Genomic DNA, 17,277 nt, shown 5'->3' on the forward strand with positions numbered 1-17,277 from the left:
ATCCTAGGAAGCATCTGCAACAAGCCATAAGAGTTCTTATCCTAAGGAATCATGTTTTGCATACCTTCATGTTGCATTTATGCAATGATGTTTTTATCAACTTAAAAAAAGGTATTATGTGCAATAAGTTGGTCTTCGGTGTCATGACAACTTTTGGGGCCAAGTGTACAATGGATATATTGCAGCACTTTCAATTCATTTATCTTCATTTGTGATTAATCATGTTAAGAATACCTCTAGGAACACTCTCCTAGGTCTAGCTAGGCTCAAAGTGAAGGAGAGAATATCCACGCTTTGCCATTGGCTTGTAATCACCCACATTCTGTTGATAAGCTAATTAATCTACCTTCCTGTTGTGACATTTTCACACATCGCCCCATTGCAAACGGGGACCCCCTCTTTCCTGCTTTTCGTGTCTTGTTAGTTTAGGGTTTTCGCAGTGAGACAACAATTTTGAGCTTTTAATGACGGGGTCTCGATTTTGAAATGATCATGTCCAGGTATGCAATTAGGGTTGCAAATTTTGAGATTAGGAGTCAATAGGATCAAGTGTTTTAAAAAGTGTCAAAATGATTGTGTGATCCTAATTTTGCCTAAGTCAGGAAGTTGTAATGAGTTTTGATTATGAGCATAAATGTGTCTAAGTGTGGTAAGTCGGTGATATTTTTGTGCCTGAGCGTCAAGAGGTCTTTTAGGAGTTGTCTTTTCACTTCTAGGAGGTTAACTAAGTCAAATTTATATTTTATCCCGATGAATTCCAATTTTCCCGCTCAAAATCCAATTAAATAGGGCTAAATTCCGATGGAAAATGATGAAATTTGAGGTGTCCAAATGTTTTTGAATGTGAAAATCACCATTTTCCGATGGAAAACGAGTTTTAAAGGTCTAAATGTCAAAATTCCCGATGGAGGATGTTTTTCCCCCATCTTTTTGAGCAAATTTCCGATGGACCCTGATTTTCCCCATTCAAGTTCCTGATGGAGGGCAATTTCCCCCAAGAGGCCCATTTTTTTGACTAAATGTTGGAAATATTCCTAATGAGGGTCATTTTCCCCTAGGAATGCAGATGAATTTCATGCGGATGAAATCGACTATCCAGATGGAGATCAATTTTCCCCAAGTCAGCTTGTGAGCGAAATTTATGGATTTTAATGTGGACAATTGTCCTGATGAGTAGCGAATTTCCCCAAATGTGCTTTATGATGGTTTTTTGATCTGGATTTTTATTTGGATAGGGGTCGTTTTTCCCCAAATTAGCAAATGTGATGGTTAATGATGAATTTTTAACTGAATTTTTATTGAGACATGGGGCGTTTTTCCCCAATTGGCCCAAAAGTGATAAAAGTGAATTAAATTTAATACAAGTGGGCCCAAATTAATTGTTTTTGTATTGACAATGATTATTTAATAATTAAAAACAATTATTTAATGATTTGCATCGATTATTAATGATCAAATATTTTTCCTAAGGCAAATTGATTTTACTAGGCAAGTATAAGAGGCAAAGTTTTATCCCACATTGCCGGTGAGGTGAAGTAACAAGGTGAAGACAAGTTTAAAAGAACCTGCCCCAGCATTAAAATAATATTATAAGTGCTGATTGTGACAGTCAAGTGGCATTTTGGTGGCTGATTGGAGAGTTGCTAGACAAGGCGATTTTTTCTAAGTGTCCATTGGACACCATTTTGTGAGCTGGAGTTGCCGATTGAAGGGTGATTTTGCCCAAATACACCTAGGCATTGCCATTAAAGGGGAGCTTCAGCAAGTTTAGTTGCAGATTGGGCCACATTGGGCGATTTTGCAAGGTGGCGCCATGATTGGAGATGCCACAATTTTGTTTGGTGGCTGGTCACTTCACTTTGTGAGGTGATTTTATTGGTTTGCTGAGTTTCATTGATGCTGGTTGGCTGCCATTGTGATCAGACCTGAGTTTTTCACCATTGCTGGAGCTTGCCTGGACACCATTGTTGGCTGAAGTATGCATTTTCAGACTTCATTTTCAGCTTGCCAACCATTCCACACTTAGGCGATTTGATTGAAGGGTCATTTTGGAGTGTTTTTTGAGGTTCACCATTGCTGCTATAAGTCTGAAACTCCATTGTTGTAGGTTGTCCTCAGACTAACTTTCATTTGCAGCTTCTCCATACTTAAGTGATTTCACTTGTACACTCATTTTAGTGAGTTTTGGAGACATTTGGTGGAGCTTCCATTGTTGATATAAGTCTGAAACACCATTTCCAGATTGTCTTCAGACTTATTTATTTGTTAACAGCCCTTTGTTTGAGCTCAGACTTAGCAATTTTCACTTTGGAAAGGTAAATTTTATCAAACACAAGTGTTTTACATGGCTGCAACCTCTCCAAATGACTAATTTTTACAGGTTGCAAGTTGTGTTCAGACTTAGGGCAGTCATTGCCAACCTTGGAAGGGTGTCTTCAGACTTTAAGAGTTGAAAATCAGACCTTATCACATCCTTTTCAAAGCGTTTCCAGAATTTTGGTATACTCTTTGACCTTATTTTGACAATTTTCTGAGTATACTAAGTTGTTTTCAGACTTAATTTTTTATATCAGACCTCATACGTGTCTGAAAACGAAGGTTTTATAAGGCTTTTGTACCCTATTCCTATCGAATTTCCATTCTATTTCCAGAATTCATGATGAATATGGATAAAATTCTTGATTTTAGTCCCTAAATTGGTCAAAATCTTTAAAAATCATAAACTTATATAATTGTGGAAATTAGTTACTTAGATGATTTTCCATGATATTTGACTTCTAGTTTTCTACGGGTACCATGCCTAAAACCGAGATTGGAGATAGAAAGGAACAATTGAAGATATTGCGAAAGGGATTATATCCGGAGCCTCAATTGTCATCTCGATGGAAGAAGATCACAGACACGAACATGGAATTCCTGGATATGGAGCGGATGCAGCAAAGAATGTTTGGAAATAAGAACTAGCTTCCTTCTCCTACCTATGCAAATATCATGAAGAGTGGCATATACCAAGCCACTAGGTTTCCGCAATCAATACAGTGCAATGAACTAGTCATGGAGTAAGCAAGGCATTATGACCCAAGCACACATATGATCAAATCTCCTAAAGGGACTATGCTTGCATATCTTGCTGAAGACGCAATTGTAGAGGTGTTCGGGATTCCTAGGACTACGGATATGCAGGAGAAAACTCAAGATGAATATGATGCCAAATTTAAGGAAAGGGCAGATGCATGTATGGTGATAGTGAATAAGGAGTGGACGATTGAGCAAAGGCCTCACCATTCCAAGATGCCCAGGACGTTCATATGCACAGATTTTAAGGATGAGTATAGTGATCTACTATTCCTACTCAATCGAGTGATGGGAATGCCTCAAGGTGCCTTATTTGAAGGTTGGATGTTCTATTTTGTCCAGGATATAATGAAAGGAATTGTGGTCAATTGGTCCAAGATCATCGGTGACAATTTGGATTTTCGATTGAGAAATGTGGAAAAGCCAAGGTCCTTCAGCATGACTTCCTACCTTGTATGCTTGCTTGCAAGATTCATCACATACAAAGGATTAATATGCTAAGGCAAGATCGGGAATGGACCAGGGGAGTGTAGAGTCTATGAATGTTATCCGCAACTTGATATGCATAGAATTGAAAATTATAGGAGGGTGAATGATGCATTCACCATGCACATCATGAGGCTACTACAAGGCGGAATTCACAAACGATTGTCCAAGGATGCAACAACACTTATTGAGAAATATGATTCTTGGTATATACAATTTCCCACTTTCACATACATACGGATTCAAGGATTTAGATCCAAACCTTACAAACTTCCTAGGTATCCTATTGACAGAAAGATCCTACTTGAAGTGGTGAGACAATTTCTGGAATTTGATTTTATCCAGAAGGAGAAGCACAGAACAGGGATTACTCCCCCTATTATTTTAGGGAAGCTGACGAAGGTGTGCCACAATGCAGTTGCAACTAGTTTAGTCATTGATGAGCTTGTATTTTATCACCTTGGAACATACAAGAGTCGAGATAGATTTGATCCGCACAAGAGTGTTGTGAGGATCAAGGAAGATAGGTTCATACATAAGGTCAACATTGAAATCTCATGGATGAAAATGCAGTAAGAAAGAGGATGTGGTCCAGGATGTTAGTTGATTTCATGAGGAAATAAGAACTTTTAACTATTCCAGACCAGATAATTGATGACGGTGATCATACTCATCCACAATATGAAAATGAAGTGAGTAGACCCATCCTAGCACCGAATTGGACACAGCCTAAGGTGGTGGATTTGAGTGAACTTATGCGAGAAGTGAATGAATTCTCCAGAGTGGGTGGACACATATATGAAGAAATTGGTGGAAATGGGTGTCACCTTCACCTATGAAAAGATGAAACAAGTGGATCCTTCTCTTGATGATGATGAGGGAATGACCAGTGAAGTAAGGATACATGACGATGAGGAGAGTCAAGCTCCCAAAAGAAGGAAGAGTACGCCTGGAGAATCCAAAACAAGAGGCAAGGATATTGAAAAACGGCAAACAAAGGAGAAGCAAAAGCTCAGTGTTCCTCTTCCCACCGCCAGTTCCTCATTGATCAAGGAAATCAACATGCCAGAGCAAAGCAAAGAGTTTGAACAATGCTCCAATATAGTAATTTTACAAGAGAATATTCAAGAGTTGCATGCTACAACACAGTTCGCGCCACCAAATCAAGACGAAGAACAACCAAGATCTCCCATTGTTCAGTTGGAGGTTAGCTTGGGGTGTAATGTTCATGATTTAACCAAGGATAAGGATGATTATGATGATGTTATATCCGCATTGAGGGGACTTGATCGGGAGATGTCTTAATGATGGGATGGAAATTTCCACCATTCTCGATTGGTTGCTGCAAAGCATGGAGAAAAGTAAGAAGATGGTAGAGGCTCAGCCTATTGATGACATTGATGACTACTTAGCCAAGAATACTAAGGAGAAGGAACCAAAGAAGGCTAGGATGCTTTCAAATATAGCAAGAGATGAAACAGGTATGCGGATTGCACAGGTGGCTATCCCGATAGGTGATGTGACTAGGGATGCTGCTACTCCCATGGATTACCAAATCACTTCAGTTGCCCTTGGACCGAATACAAAGACACAAGAGTTCCAAGAACTTGATGATACAATCCAAGCAATCAATGCAAGGTTGGATAGAAAGATTGAGAAGAAAGATATGCTAGAGATTGAGAACAAGAAACTGAAGGAATATATTGCAAGGGTGAGGCGTGAAGATCCCACCTTTGTCTCGCCTATCGCAGTTGACCGTGGACTCCATTTTGATCATGAGGCAGCAAGGAATACGCATGCAAAGTTTGGTAAATGGATTGAAGATGTTACAAAGCAAGCGGATGATTTCCTAACTCAATTTGTCCAGGCATTTGACAGGACGACTATTCTCGCATATAGGACACAAGATTTAGAGGGAGTTTGGGATAAGTTCCAATCGATTTAGGAGAAGACTATTCCCCGCCTCAGAGTGTTGAAGAAAGTTCCTATGTCCACATTGATCCATGAGGGAGTTGTACATGCAGGAGATAGATATGATTTCCAAGGTTGGTATTGTTCATTGGCCATGTGAAAATCAACTTATGAGCATGCACGAAGAGATTGTGCAGAGATGGAAGGATCAATTCAGGAGATTCTATCAAAGATCATTACATCCATTGATGAATTGTTAGGGGTAGATGTCAATGCTTATAGTGGTATGCACTTAGAAGAATTGAGAGAAAAGATGAAGTTCATGCAAAGATCAGAAAATCGCCTCGGACTCGCCAAACTCGGCGAGTCCGAGTACGAGACATGCTCCTCGAGTCTGGTGAGTCCGAATACGAGACATGCTCCCTGAGTCTGGCGAGCTCGGACTCGGACTCGTCTGAGTCCAGAGGGCGAACTCGCCAGACTTGTCGAGTTGGCAAGTTTGGCATAAACTCGCCAAACTCAGCGAGTCTTGTGCTTGGGACTCAGCCGGTGGCAAGGCCCAAAAAAGGCCAAAAAAATGCATTTTTTAAAGTTTTTTTAAAATGAATAATCTCGTCTTTGTTCACTACAACCTCCGCCTGAGAATGAGAAAAATTAGGGTTACAACATGTCAGCCAATAGAAAAATAACACCTGATGCCTTTACCAAATAGCACCGCACTGCCCCCAAACCCCTGTTGAAAAATATGGGGGGAAACTGCATCGATAGAAGTAGGGAAAATTTAACCTCGGAGTCTGACACTGATTGGATCGACCAGGTAGATATACAGGCTGAGGTTGTAGCCATGGAAGAGGAGCAGAAAGCACGAGCAGAGACAGGAGATACTAATAGTGACACAGATGTTCCTAATGTTGGTGAGCATGGCATGGTGTCACGAGGAGCGACTATGGCTGCCAAATCATCCAGGATGTACCTTAAACGCATTCGTAGGGGGCCAGGGTGAGAGGTTGCATGTTCCTCTGAGCCATAGGCTTGTAGTTGTATTTACCTTTGGTATTTGTGTGGAACATTTGATGATGATCATATGATGACATGGATTTTTTATTCCATGAATTTTGTAATATTGTATACATTTGACAATATTTATATATTTATGTTTGTTATTTCCTTCAGCTACAATTTGCGTTTATGCTAATGTGATTGATGTATACTTGTGTATGTAATCAAATGAGCTAAGTTTGATGATGTTATTGTGTCTTTAAGGTGTATTCAATAAAGGGTGCATGAAACAAGTTTTAAATCTTTAAAAATCTCTAAATTTCTCGAGTTTTTCACTTTCCCGAGTTCAACCGAGTTTGACTCCGAGTCCCAAGTCCGAGCCCGATTCGGCCTTGTCGAGTCCGAGCTGAGTCCAAGTCCCGTTTCTTTGAGTTCATGTACTTCAGCCAATTGGATTCTTTCAAGAAGAATCAAATTGATGCTTTGGTTTCCCTATTGATCCATGTCCATAGTTCACAAAAGCTTATTCCCGAATGGGAGAATACTTTGGATGCTTGTTCTGATGCATTGGATGTGATAGATGCGCAGCAAGAGGGTTTGCCCAACATTCCCATGGAGGAGTTAGATTCAGTTTTGGTTAGATTCCTGGAATATGCTACTAGAGAGAGGGATGCAAGCTAGAATCTTCTAGAAGATTCCTTCTTTGATGACTAGACATTATTCTATTGGATCACATGTTGGTGATTCCTTTTTTGATGTAAACCCTAATTAGGGCAACTCTAGGGTTGTGTTGGCATGATCTTGGCCCTTGATTCTAAATGAATCTTGGCCATTCATTTCATGTGAGACTCTATATAAACCCCATTGCCTCTCATTTGTAAGGGAGAGATTTTTGAGAATTGTCATCTACATGCTGCAGATTTGAATACAATCATTGAAGTTTGGTGATTTTGTTTAAGTGTTGTATGCATTTCTGCTTCTCATTGCCTCCAAGTTAGATTAGAATTTTAGATTAGAATTTGCTTTCAAGTATTTTAGCTTGAATGAAAGAATTTGTTGAGTGCATTTATGTGGAATCCTTTTAATCCATATCACTAGCTTCTTGCTGATTGTAAGTTAGCCTTGTGTGGTCAACTGGAATTTTATATGAACTTAACTTCAATTATTGCAGGTCCATTGTTATGCATTGCCCTGATGGTATCAATGTTTGATGGTAATGATTTGAACATCTATGAAATATACCTTAGATGATTGCACTAAGCTTGTGTCAAATTGTTCTTTTGATGGTGAGACCTTGCCTAGTAGGATTCCATTGAATCATTCAATATTTCTTGCATTGTAGGTTTTAGATTAGAAATTCCTAAACCCTATTCATTTTGTCATTTTTTTTAGAAATCCTTATTAGATTAGATCAAGAGCTTAATTGCAAAATCTTAAGTCATCGACGTAGCCTATTCCAAGTCAATCCAAACAATTGTGTATGTCTCCTTGTGATTCCAGCGTTATCACATCAAACCATTGAGCTTATCCACACGTCAAGACCTGACATTTCGTAACCTTGGAGTTGTCTCATTTGATCGTGAAGCATAGCATTTGAGAGACTTTGTTCAAGAAGGGATAAGATACCTTGGTATTTTATTCTGTTTTCGTATGTGCATAAAAAAAATCAACACTTCCACACGACATTTCCTGGCCCTAAAGCAAATTGATTCCTCTAGGAGTGTGAGAAAAGATTTTGAGACCTACCACTTAACACAAACATTGACAACTACTAGTAAATGCCTCCTAACAACTACCCACAAACCAACATGTAAATGATACATTGTTGGATTTGAACAACATTACAAAGTCATTTTACACCAACTACAAAATGGACCATTTATGCTCTTGAGATGTGGGTTCATATGAAGCCCTATTCATGAAATATGGATTGATGAGTTCAAATTAAAAACTATTCAATTAAATCTTGATAAAACATCATAATTTGATACACTAAGAAAAATACCTCCTACATGGTCATTGGATGAGCTAAAGAGGCTATATAATGAATGGTTCATGAGGCACAACACTTGATGAATGTTTTACAATTAGAGTAACAAGTTAAGTGGGCTTGATCTTGGGGGAAACTCCATAGTTAAGTGCACCAAATCAAAGTAGTACTAAGATGGGTGATGTCCTAGGAAGTCCCTATGCTTCACCCTTGTGAGCATTGCAATGACTGCTAAGTAGACAATTCATGCTCATGAGAGAGGGGTTCATCTAAATTTGTACTCATTAAATATGGGTTCAATGAGTTTGACTCAAATATTATGTAGTTAAATCTTGATAAAACATCATAATTTGATATGCAATAGAAAATACCTCCTTGTCATTAGACAATCTAAAGGGGCTCTATAATGAATCATTCATAAGCCACAACACTTGTTCAAGGCATTGCAAATGGGGTAGCAAGCTAAGTGGGTTTGATCTTGGGGAAACTCAATGGTTAAGTGCACTTAAGTCAAAGCAGTACTAGGATGAGTTACGTCTCAAGAATTGCCGATGCTTCACCCTTGTGAGCATCACCTAGATGCAATGAGTGCTAAATGGACCAATATGCTCGTGAGAGATAGGTATGTGTCAACCCCTACTAATGAAATATGGGTTAATAAGTTTGACTCAAAAACTACACAATTAATCCTAATAAAACATCATTATTGATTCATCATGAAGGATAAAAAATGCATCTTATGTGTCATTATATAAGCTAAAAGGGCTCTATAATGAATGGTTCACAAGGAAAAACACTAATTGAAGGTTTTGCAAATGGGGTGGCAAGCTAAGTGGATTTGATCTTAGAGGAAACTCCATGATTAAGCATGCTTGAAATAAGAAGAACTAGGATAGGAGACCTCCTAGGGAGTCATGATGCTTCATCTCTATGAGCATCACCTACATGCAATGAGTGCTAACCAAACCATTCATGCTCATTAGAGGCAGGTTTGTATGAAATCCTACTCATGAAATATGGGTCAATGAATTGTCTCAAAAAAATATGCAACTAAATCCTTATAAAACATCACAATTTGATACGCTATAAAAAAAATACCTTCTAGTTTCCAATAGATGAGTTAATGGGGCTCTATATTTGAGTGGTTCATAAGACACAACATGTGCAAAAGGTATTGCCGATGGGACAACAAGCTAAATGGGTTTGATCTTGAGGGAGACTCCATTGTTAAGCATGCTTGATTGAGATTACTATTGTGATGGGTGACCTTGTGGGAAGTCCCAACGCTTAACCATTGTGAGCATCACCTAGATACAATGAGTGCTAAGTTGACTATTAATGGTCATGAGAGATGGGTTTGTGTGAATCCCTACTCATAATATGGATCAATGATTTTGACTCAAAATCTATGAATTAAAATCCTGATAAAACATCATAATTTGATACACTGAAAAAATATCTCCTACTCATCAATAAAAGCTCTAAAATTAGTTGTAATCAAAGGCTAAGAAAAGCTAGGTGACAGTGCCAAATTGTAAGATTCGCTGACCTCTACTTGTAAAATATGAACACCAATTATTGCAATCATCAAGCAACTCTATGTAACATCCAAAAAACCCACATCATTAGAGATGATGATATGAAAATTTCAAAAGCCCCATTGAAGCATATCTCCTAAGAAAATACCAACCACTGATCATTCCCCAAAAGTAGCAGCTTATTACTTTGCAACTTCTCGGCTTGATAATGCCATAGGTGTTCAATAACAAACTCTGCATCCCTGAACTGGGACACTAATTATCATGGTTTTTCTATTGACACTTGCATGTGAGAGGCCCATAAAGTGTTTAGCTTTTGGCTTTAAGGTAATTCACATTCATTGGTGTGTTGGGATTTTAGAAAGCAGATGTAGTAGTTGTGGTAGTTAGATTTCAGCTTGCTACTTTCCCAAATAGTAGTAGTTGCAGATTTATTAACAAATGGAGCTCAGTTCTAATGTTGTGATTTTGCAAGTGTCATCGTTGGTATTCTGCTGTTTTTGAAATCCATCAATGGTGCTTGTGAGAGTTTCATGTTTAATCTGATTTTATGTTCATGTTGGAAAATATTTGGGTTAAATCCGTGGCAGGATGTTATGTGGGAGTAAGTGTATTACACAGATGTATTAATATTTCAATGCAAAACATGCTAACACAATCTCAGGAATAGTTTCTTACCTGAATTACAGCTTCTGTTTACAGAAAATAACTGATGCAATCTTTCATTTCAAATTTAGAGAATGGGATAGACACTTTACCAAGGGATGTTGCTCTCTATTAAAAATTTAAAATCAAAGATTAGTGTGATCTCTTTGATAATCTCAATTGTTAAATCTTGAACTCGTCTGATTCTTGGCTCCACTTAACAGGAAGAACTACTCATGAAATCTGTGTTGAGCTCCAACCCCATATACATCCAATTGGTCCTCACAGTCCCCAAAATAAATCTCATGGAAATAGAGGAAAGTATGAGAGTCATTTTATGAGGATGAGGTAAGTTGGAAAGAAAAAAAAATCACCTTGGTTATGTGGGATCAAGTATGCAATACCTGGAGGATAGAAGGATGGTAGGCTTGGCATTAGATTACCTCCCAAAGTTAGTCAACCTCTGGCAGAAAAGTAAGTTTAGAGATTGAGAGACACTCAGAACCATCTTTACCATAAAATCATTCTTGGCACGTATACTTAAGGCTAGAACCCAGAAGAGCTCCTCTAAAAGGCCCTACTTCCCATGAAAGCTCCACTATTTGGGACAAACTACTGGAGCGATACAAGCTGATCAATGATAAGGTATCCTGGAAAATAAGAAATGGTGAGAATGCTCAGATGTAGACTTAAAGTCTTTGGGATACTAAATTAAACATTCAAATCAATGAATTTCAGGAACTGGTAGATCGATTCACCTAATTCTTACCCAGGTCAAGCACTTCTGGAATGATTCTCCTTTTCAAACTGATTTCAAATTATACAAGTAATACAATGATTGGAATTTGTTGGAATGTTTGATCACTAGCTATAATTCTTAGATCGCAAATCTGAACTTGAAACTGACCAGATTTAGGCATGTTGACATATATTTAATTTAGGAAAATGTCTACGAGGATTGTATCTACCAAATTTAAAAGGGTTTCAAAAGTCTGTCTAAGGCCTCCAATTACCCCTTTCCTGACAGAAAGTTTCTAGTATTTGGAACACTTAACATCTCCCTAAACTGCATTTGTTCCCCTGGTTGCTCCTCCACTAGAAGTTGTTGACAACTGAATTGGCAAAAAGGGACGAATTTTTGGTCCACAGAGAAGCATTCTTTGTAAGAGAGACTTAGAGACTAATGCCTGCCTTTGTTTGAATATATTCTTAGGTTCAAAAGATCTCGGATACAACTACTCTTAGTCACTGGAATTGGGACAAAAACTGGGGGGAATAAGTTGGACCCCTCTTTGCTAACTGGAACAAAAATCTAGGCATCAGGTACACAAAATTGAATGCGATATTAAACTACCGTATTTCTCTGTAATTAGGGATAAAAACAGTAATTCTTGTTTTAAAGATCTAAAATGGAAATTGAATGCCCCTAATACAAGACTTTTAACCATAGAGCACGAACTGCCTGTGTGGGGGCCGAGGTCAACAATACTTGTAACCACCCATTAATCATGATTTTTATAACCCAATATAGTCTTCTTTACATATTAAAAAGAAAAAAATAAACAGAATCAGCAGCATATCAAGCTTTTGACACTGACTATTGTTATATTAAAAGATAACAAGTAATTCCTTGGAAAAAATGTGAGAAGTTGGGTCTATCAAGGCTTCATTAATCTTGAGCCAGTGAGGCTCAGGATCAATTGCTATCCCTTGCTTATTAAGGCAACCGGATTCAAGCTACACTGAAGTGGGATTTATGTAAAATCTGAAAAACACACAGCCAATACTGAGAGGAGGAGGGGGGGGTGAATCAGTATTGGAGAATTTAAAAACCTCTAACAAAACTTGAACCCACTTGAAAAGTAAATATATGAATGCAAGCTAAGCACATAGACAGACACAGAAATTTTCTCGTGGAAAACCCTTTCGGGTAAAAAACCATGGCACAATAATCTCTTCAATATCTTAAAGTGGGCACCAACCCAGATTACAAAAACATCAGGAGGGCACCAACCCTTTACTCAGCACCAACCCTTTACTTAGCACCAACTGAGAAAGGTAACCATACAGACACTTTTGAGAGCACCAACTCTCTTACAAAAGGATATTTTATAAAAAAAATTGCTTCAGTACTTTTTTTGTCCCTGCATCTCTCTGTTGTATGTTCTGCTATTAAGAACTCAACACACAGTAGTACTGCACCATCAAAATAAGCTCACCGAACTGATTATCACAATGATACCATACACAGGGCTGAAGACTAAGAATTGTCCTTCAAATTAACAGATATATCTCTGTTATAATCTTGTGGTCACTAAGATAATACTGTAAAATGCAGCGACCCTATTTATAAAAATTCATCAACACACTTTTTTTCACACCTTTTCGGCAATAACTTCATCTCAACTTGATAACACATTTTTAAAATTTTCGCACCGAATAGAAGAATGATGGTCAATTAATTGTTTCACCACCAATTTTACAGGACATAATGAAGCCGTTTTTTTTAATTTCAAGGCCCCGTGCCTTTCAGAAATTCGATGGGTTAGCATTCAGACAGGCCCGATTTTCTTTCTAGGAAAAACACGACTTCAGAAAAAGGAATTACAACCCAGCCACAACGCTTGTCTGCAAAAACATTGATTGCACACGATACTTCAAAGAATCTGACCATCGCATGAAGGAAAAAAAAAAGACGCAGGACATGACGACGCCCAGCCAGATCCAAACGCACATGCCAGTTCCACTATTATTTCATAAGTTGTGACATTTAATTCTGCCGCCATAAGGAAGCACGTCTAGCTTATAAAATCACCTTGCAAATTTCTCCGACATTTTGAACCTTCGAAAAAAAATGAAGCCCGAATATTTTCACGCACAGGCAGCCACACGACATCAGATAGAGTGAATAATAAACAATTCCTAGCCGTCGACTTTTAAATTTTAACGCACCGCAGAGTGAATAATTCGGAGCTTTAATCTTCAAATTCTGACAGCGGCAGGAACCTCGACTCCAAAAATAGCTCCACTTAGCTAATGCAAGTCGCATACACAGAAGTATTTCCGTTTCAAAATAAAACTGCTCCAGCTCGGATTCCGGACAAAATATTAAAAATCGACTTAGCCGTTATGACAAAAAAAAATATTCGATGAAGCTTGAACCAGAAATATTAAACATTTGAAACAAAAAGGTGGGGTCCCTGGAATCTTCAAACAAAAATTCGATGAGGTGGCAAACTTGTTGACTTGGCAAATAGGATGACAAAGCAGATGACATGAAGACAATCAGCACACAAGCAAGCTGCTGAAGAAAACACACAGCCAGCTGAAGCTGGTTAAGCTGCTCAAGCCGCTCAACATTGACATCAATGACTAAAACTTCAACAAAATCTCCAAAGGTGCATGATCCCAATGACCAGTGATTACAATTTGCAAGTAATCACAGGAGGAATGATTTCTTGTTCAGTCAAAAAATAAACAAACTTCAGTTTTCTAGAACCATCTAAATCCTCTATGTTGGAAAATGGACCAGTAATGTACCTTGAATAATATATATACGCATGACATGACGACATGCTCCAGCATGCTGATACTATGATTGCTAATTCTGCAGTTGTCTTGATTATGTCAATGACTCAAATTTTGAGCAAAGGTTGAAAAATTGAGATTACCATCGAGTGACATATGCAAGAGCCTGTAAACTGTACCCTTTTGACACAGTAACTTCCAATCAAAAACTTACCATCAAGCATTTTATGTTTTTAGAAAACCACAATCATGTGAGAAGTAGAAGCGAAAACAGAAGAACAAAACACTGGCCCACAAAAGCATAAACCTTCATACACAATCTTACAATGATAGAAAATAATAACAAGATCCAATGCTTAGCAAACATACATCTCAGAAAGTACACTATTATATGGTTACTCTATTAATGACAAAAATGTATATATTGCATACATGAACCCTTAATTCTGGAAAGCAATAGACAGATTTGCTCCAGTTTCATTGGACAAACCTATTTTTGTGTCCGCTTATTGACAATTGGATTTTGAGATATTCTTTTCAAATTGACTGTGAAGATGTAACTGGGGACAATTATACAGGCTTTTAGTCTTTTGACTATTCAAATGATTTAGATTCAAAAAAGAAATACTAAAAGCATGTTGATAAATGAACTTAGAAATTAAGGATTAGTGCTTCAAGGCTTAGTAGCAGTACAATTTCCTTTTAACTGTAATCAAGGAAGATTCATTAAAATTAAAAATAATGAGATACGTACAGTTTACAAGGCTTACCCTTAATGTTGTTTTGACTGGCCTTGGATTTTTTGGATTGAAAATATCTTGACAATCGTCACTATTATCATTTGCATTTAGAAGTAAAATGTTAGGCTTTTTGACATAACCACACTCTCCATTAGCCCGAAAAAAACCATGAGCCAACCAGAGGTTTCTTCCATATCCCTGCGAAGATGGCAAAAAATGAAAAAACATCACATGTTCAGCCATTAAAAGTGAAAGGCAAGGATACCCAAAAACAGTGAGCATAAGCTGGAAATGCTGCCAGCAGAGGAAATGGATTTAGAAATCAACATGGCAGTCCTGTTGATTCAGAACTGACAAAGCAAACAATTTATTTTTCTTCCTAGTTTTGTATGGTGTTAATATTAGTACAGGAATTTCCCTAAGAATAATCTTATCATACTAAATCAATACAAACTTTAAAATGACATCTAGGAAAAGACTATACAAAATCAGCATGTTTGCATGTTAGCACTAAACTGATAATAAACATCACAAAGCAAAGGAAGCCTTGCTGTTGGCTACATATTTCAGTTCTAAAGCATAGACAACTCACTCGATTAGGTCTAAATGAAAAGTTATAAATAGCGTGAAAAGTTTATGTGGGATTGTAGCTTTTGGTGACCGGCATGATGCCAGCACTCACTAAAGGAAAGAATGAAAAAGAACCTGCATATTGAACGCAACCATCTGTGCACCATGTGTCCAACCCAAAAAAGGGTTACCATTTGAGGACATGACACGTGTACTCTCTGGATATATCCTCAATATATTTTTCTGGGTAAATCTGCCATAAAATATTGTAAAAATTCACAAATATCTGTAATCTTACATTAAAGAATAAAACAGAAAAAAAGATGATAAAAAAAAATACTGCCCTACCTAACAATATGATCTGGATGCAACTTTGCAAGTTTTTTCAATTTTGGTAAACTTAAACTGATACGTTTAACATAGTCATCATCAACTCTCAGTATATCTTTCAAGGACAGTCCTTTGACCTTTCCACCACGGATGGCAATAAGTTGTTTGTACCCTGGTGTTTCAATTTTCTCTCGAGGAACTCCATTGTCATCATCCAAATCTTCTTCTGCAGAGCCAACACCATGTGCATCCTACAGTCCCAGACACTTCAAACTATCAGTCCAACAGGAAAGCTGGAAACATAAGTACACTTATTAGGCAGCATGAAGTATGTCCTAGAAGCAACATTTGCCAAAACGTAAAATATGACCAAATATTAAGGGAAATGAAGCAGAATTAAAATAAATTTCACAAAATTTATGCAACTGTAAGTGATTAATCGGATAAAACCTTTTCATCAGGCTCCACATTCTCAAAATCTGGGATTTCATCTCCCCATGTTTCCTCTTCACCGGTATTTTTTCCCTCATTGCCCCCACTTTCAAGATCTGCAGAATTCTGTCTTTCTAGATATTCCTTGGGTGGTTTAGTTGAGATGATTATATGATGTTTCAGATCTTCCGGTGAAGGGAGCACTTTATAGTCATTTGGATCTGGGTAGAAGAGCATATCCCCAAATGTTTCAGTCATCATCTGTTACAGCATTATTTTGAAAAATATAAATGAAGTTGGAACTACATTCTGAAACTATTTGCAATTAAAAAAAAACATGAAAGGAACCAATTTGAACATGAGATTCACTAGCTACCTTGGCTAATTTGTCCTGGAGCTCTGGAGTAAGGTGATCCTCCAATGTTATAATAACAGGATACTCTGATGCAACAAATGCATGCTCTTTTATCGATTGAATACATTTAATAAACTTCACAGGAGCAGTCAGTGTTCTGTGCAGTTCCAAAATCACCAAACTTCATTAGAAATAGTTTTAAAATGGAGATGCTTTAACAAATTCAAGGATCCAATTCAAAAATTAAAAACTTATAAGCAAAAGCCAGTGAATAGATAGAATCCAGTAGCTGCCCAAAGGACCAAACTGTTGATTGTAACTACGTAGAATGCGGATTCCAAAGGCAACATTGGAATCCGCCAAGGGCTGGGCCCTTCTCTCCCTTCTCACACGCCACTCGTAGGGCTGGGCCCTTCTCCTCCCACACGCCACTCTTAGGGCTGTGCCCTCTCTCTCACGCCAACATAAAATAGGGCAGACCCTATCCTCACGCCACTTGATGTGGCTTTATAAAAACATGATAAGGAATAATAATAAATAAAATAAAGGTTATTTTATGCTAAGCCGACTTTAGAGGTTTATACCTAGAGGAAGATACATATACGAGTTCATCAAATGAAGTAAATACAATTTTCATATCACACATACAATGCGATCTGCTCTGCTCCTATCCTAAAT

At 37.8% G+C, this 17,277-nt stretch overlaps 1 protein-coding gene across 2 annotated transcripts in view; it reads right to left on the bottom strand.

Moving 5' to 3' along the window:
• Positions 1-17,277, bottom strand: part of LOC131041262 (phosphoinositide phospholipase C 2) — a 137,993-nt gene that overhangs the window by 49,202 nt on the left and 71,514 nt on the right. For both annotated transcript variants that reach the window (XM_057974289.2, XM_057974297.2), the window contains exons 3-7: positions 16,621-16,756; positions 16,263-16,505; positions 15,831-16,063; positions 15,618-15,735; positions 14,943-15,110 (exon numbers count right to left, since the gene is read on the bottom strand). In XM_057974289.2, coding sequence (XP_057830272.2) covers positions 14,943-15,110; positions 15,618-15,735; positions 15,831-16,063; positions 16,263-16,505; positions 16,621-16,756 — 898 coding nt within the window. The remainder of the gene's footprint in view (positions 1-14,942; positions 15,111-15,617; positions 15,736-15,830; positions 16,064-16,262; positions 16,506-16,620; positions 16,757-17,277) is intronic.

Source organism: Cryptomeria japonica, chromosome 11 (genome assembly GCF_030272615.1).
Source record: "Cryptomeria japonica chromosome 11, Sugi_1.0, whole genome shotgun sequence".
Taxonomy (NCBI): Eukaryota; Viridiplantae; Streptophyta; class Pinopsida; order Cupressales; family Cupressaceae; genus Cryptomeria; species Cryptomeria japonica.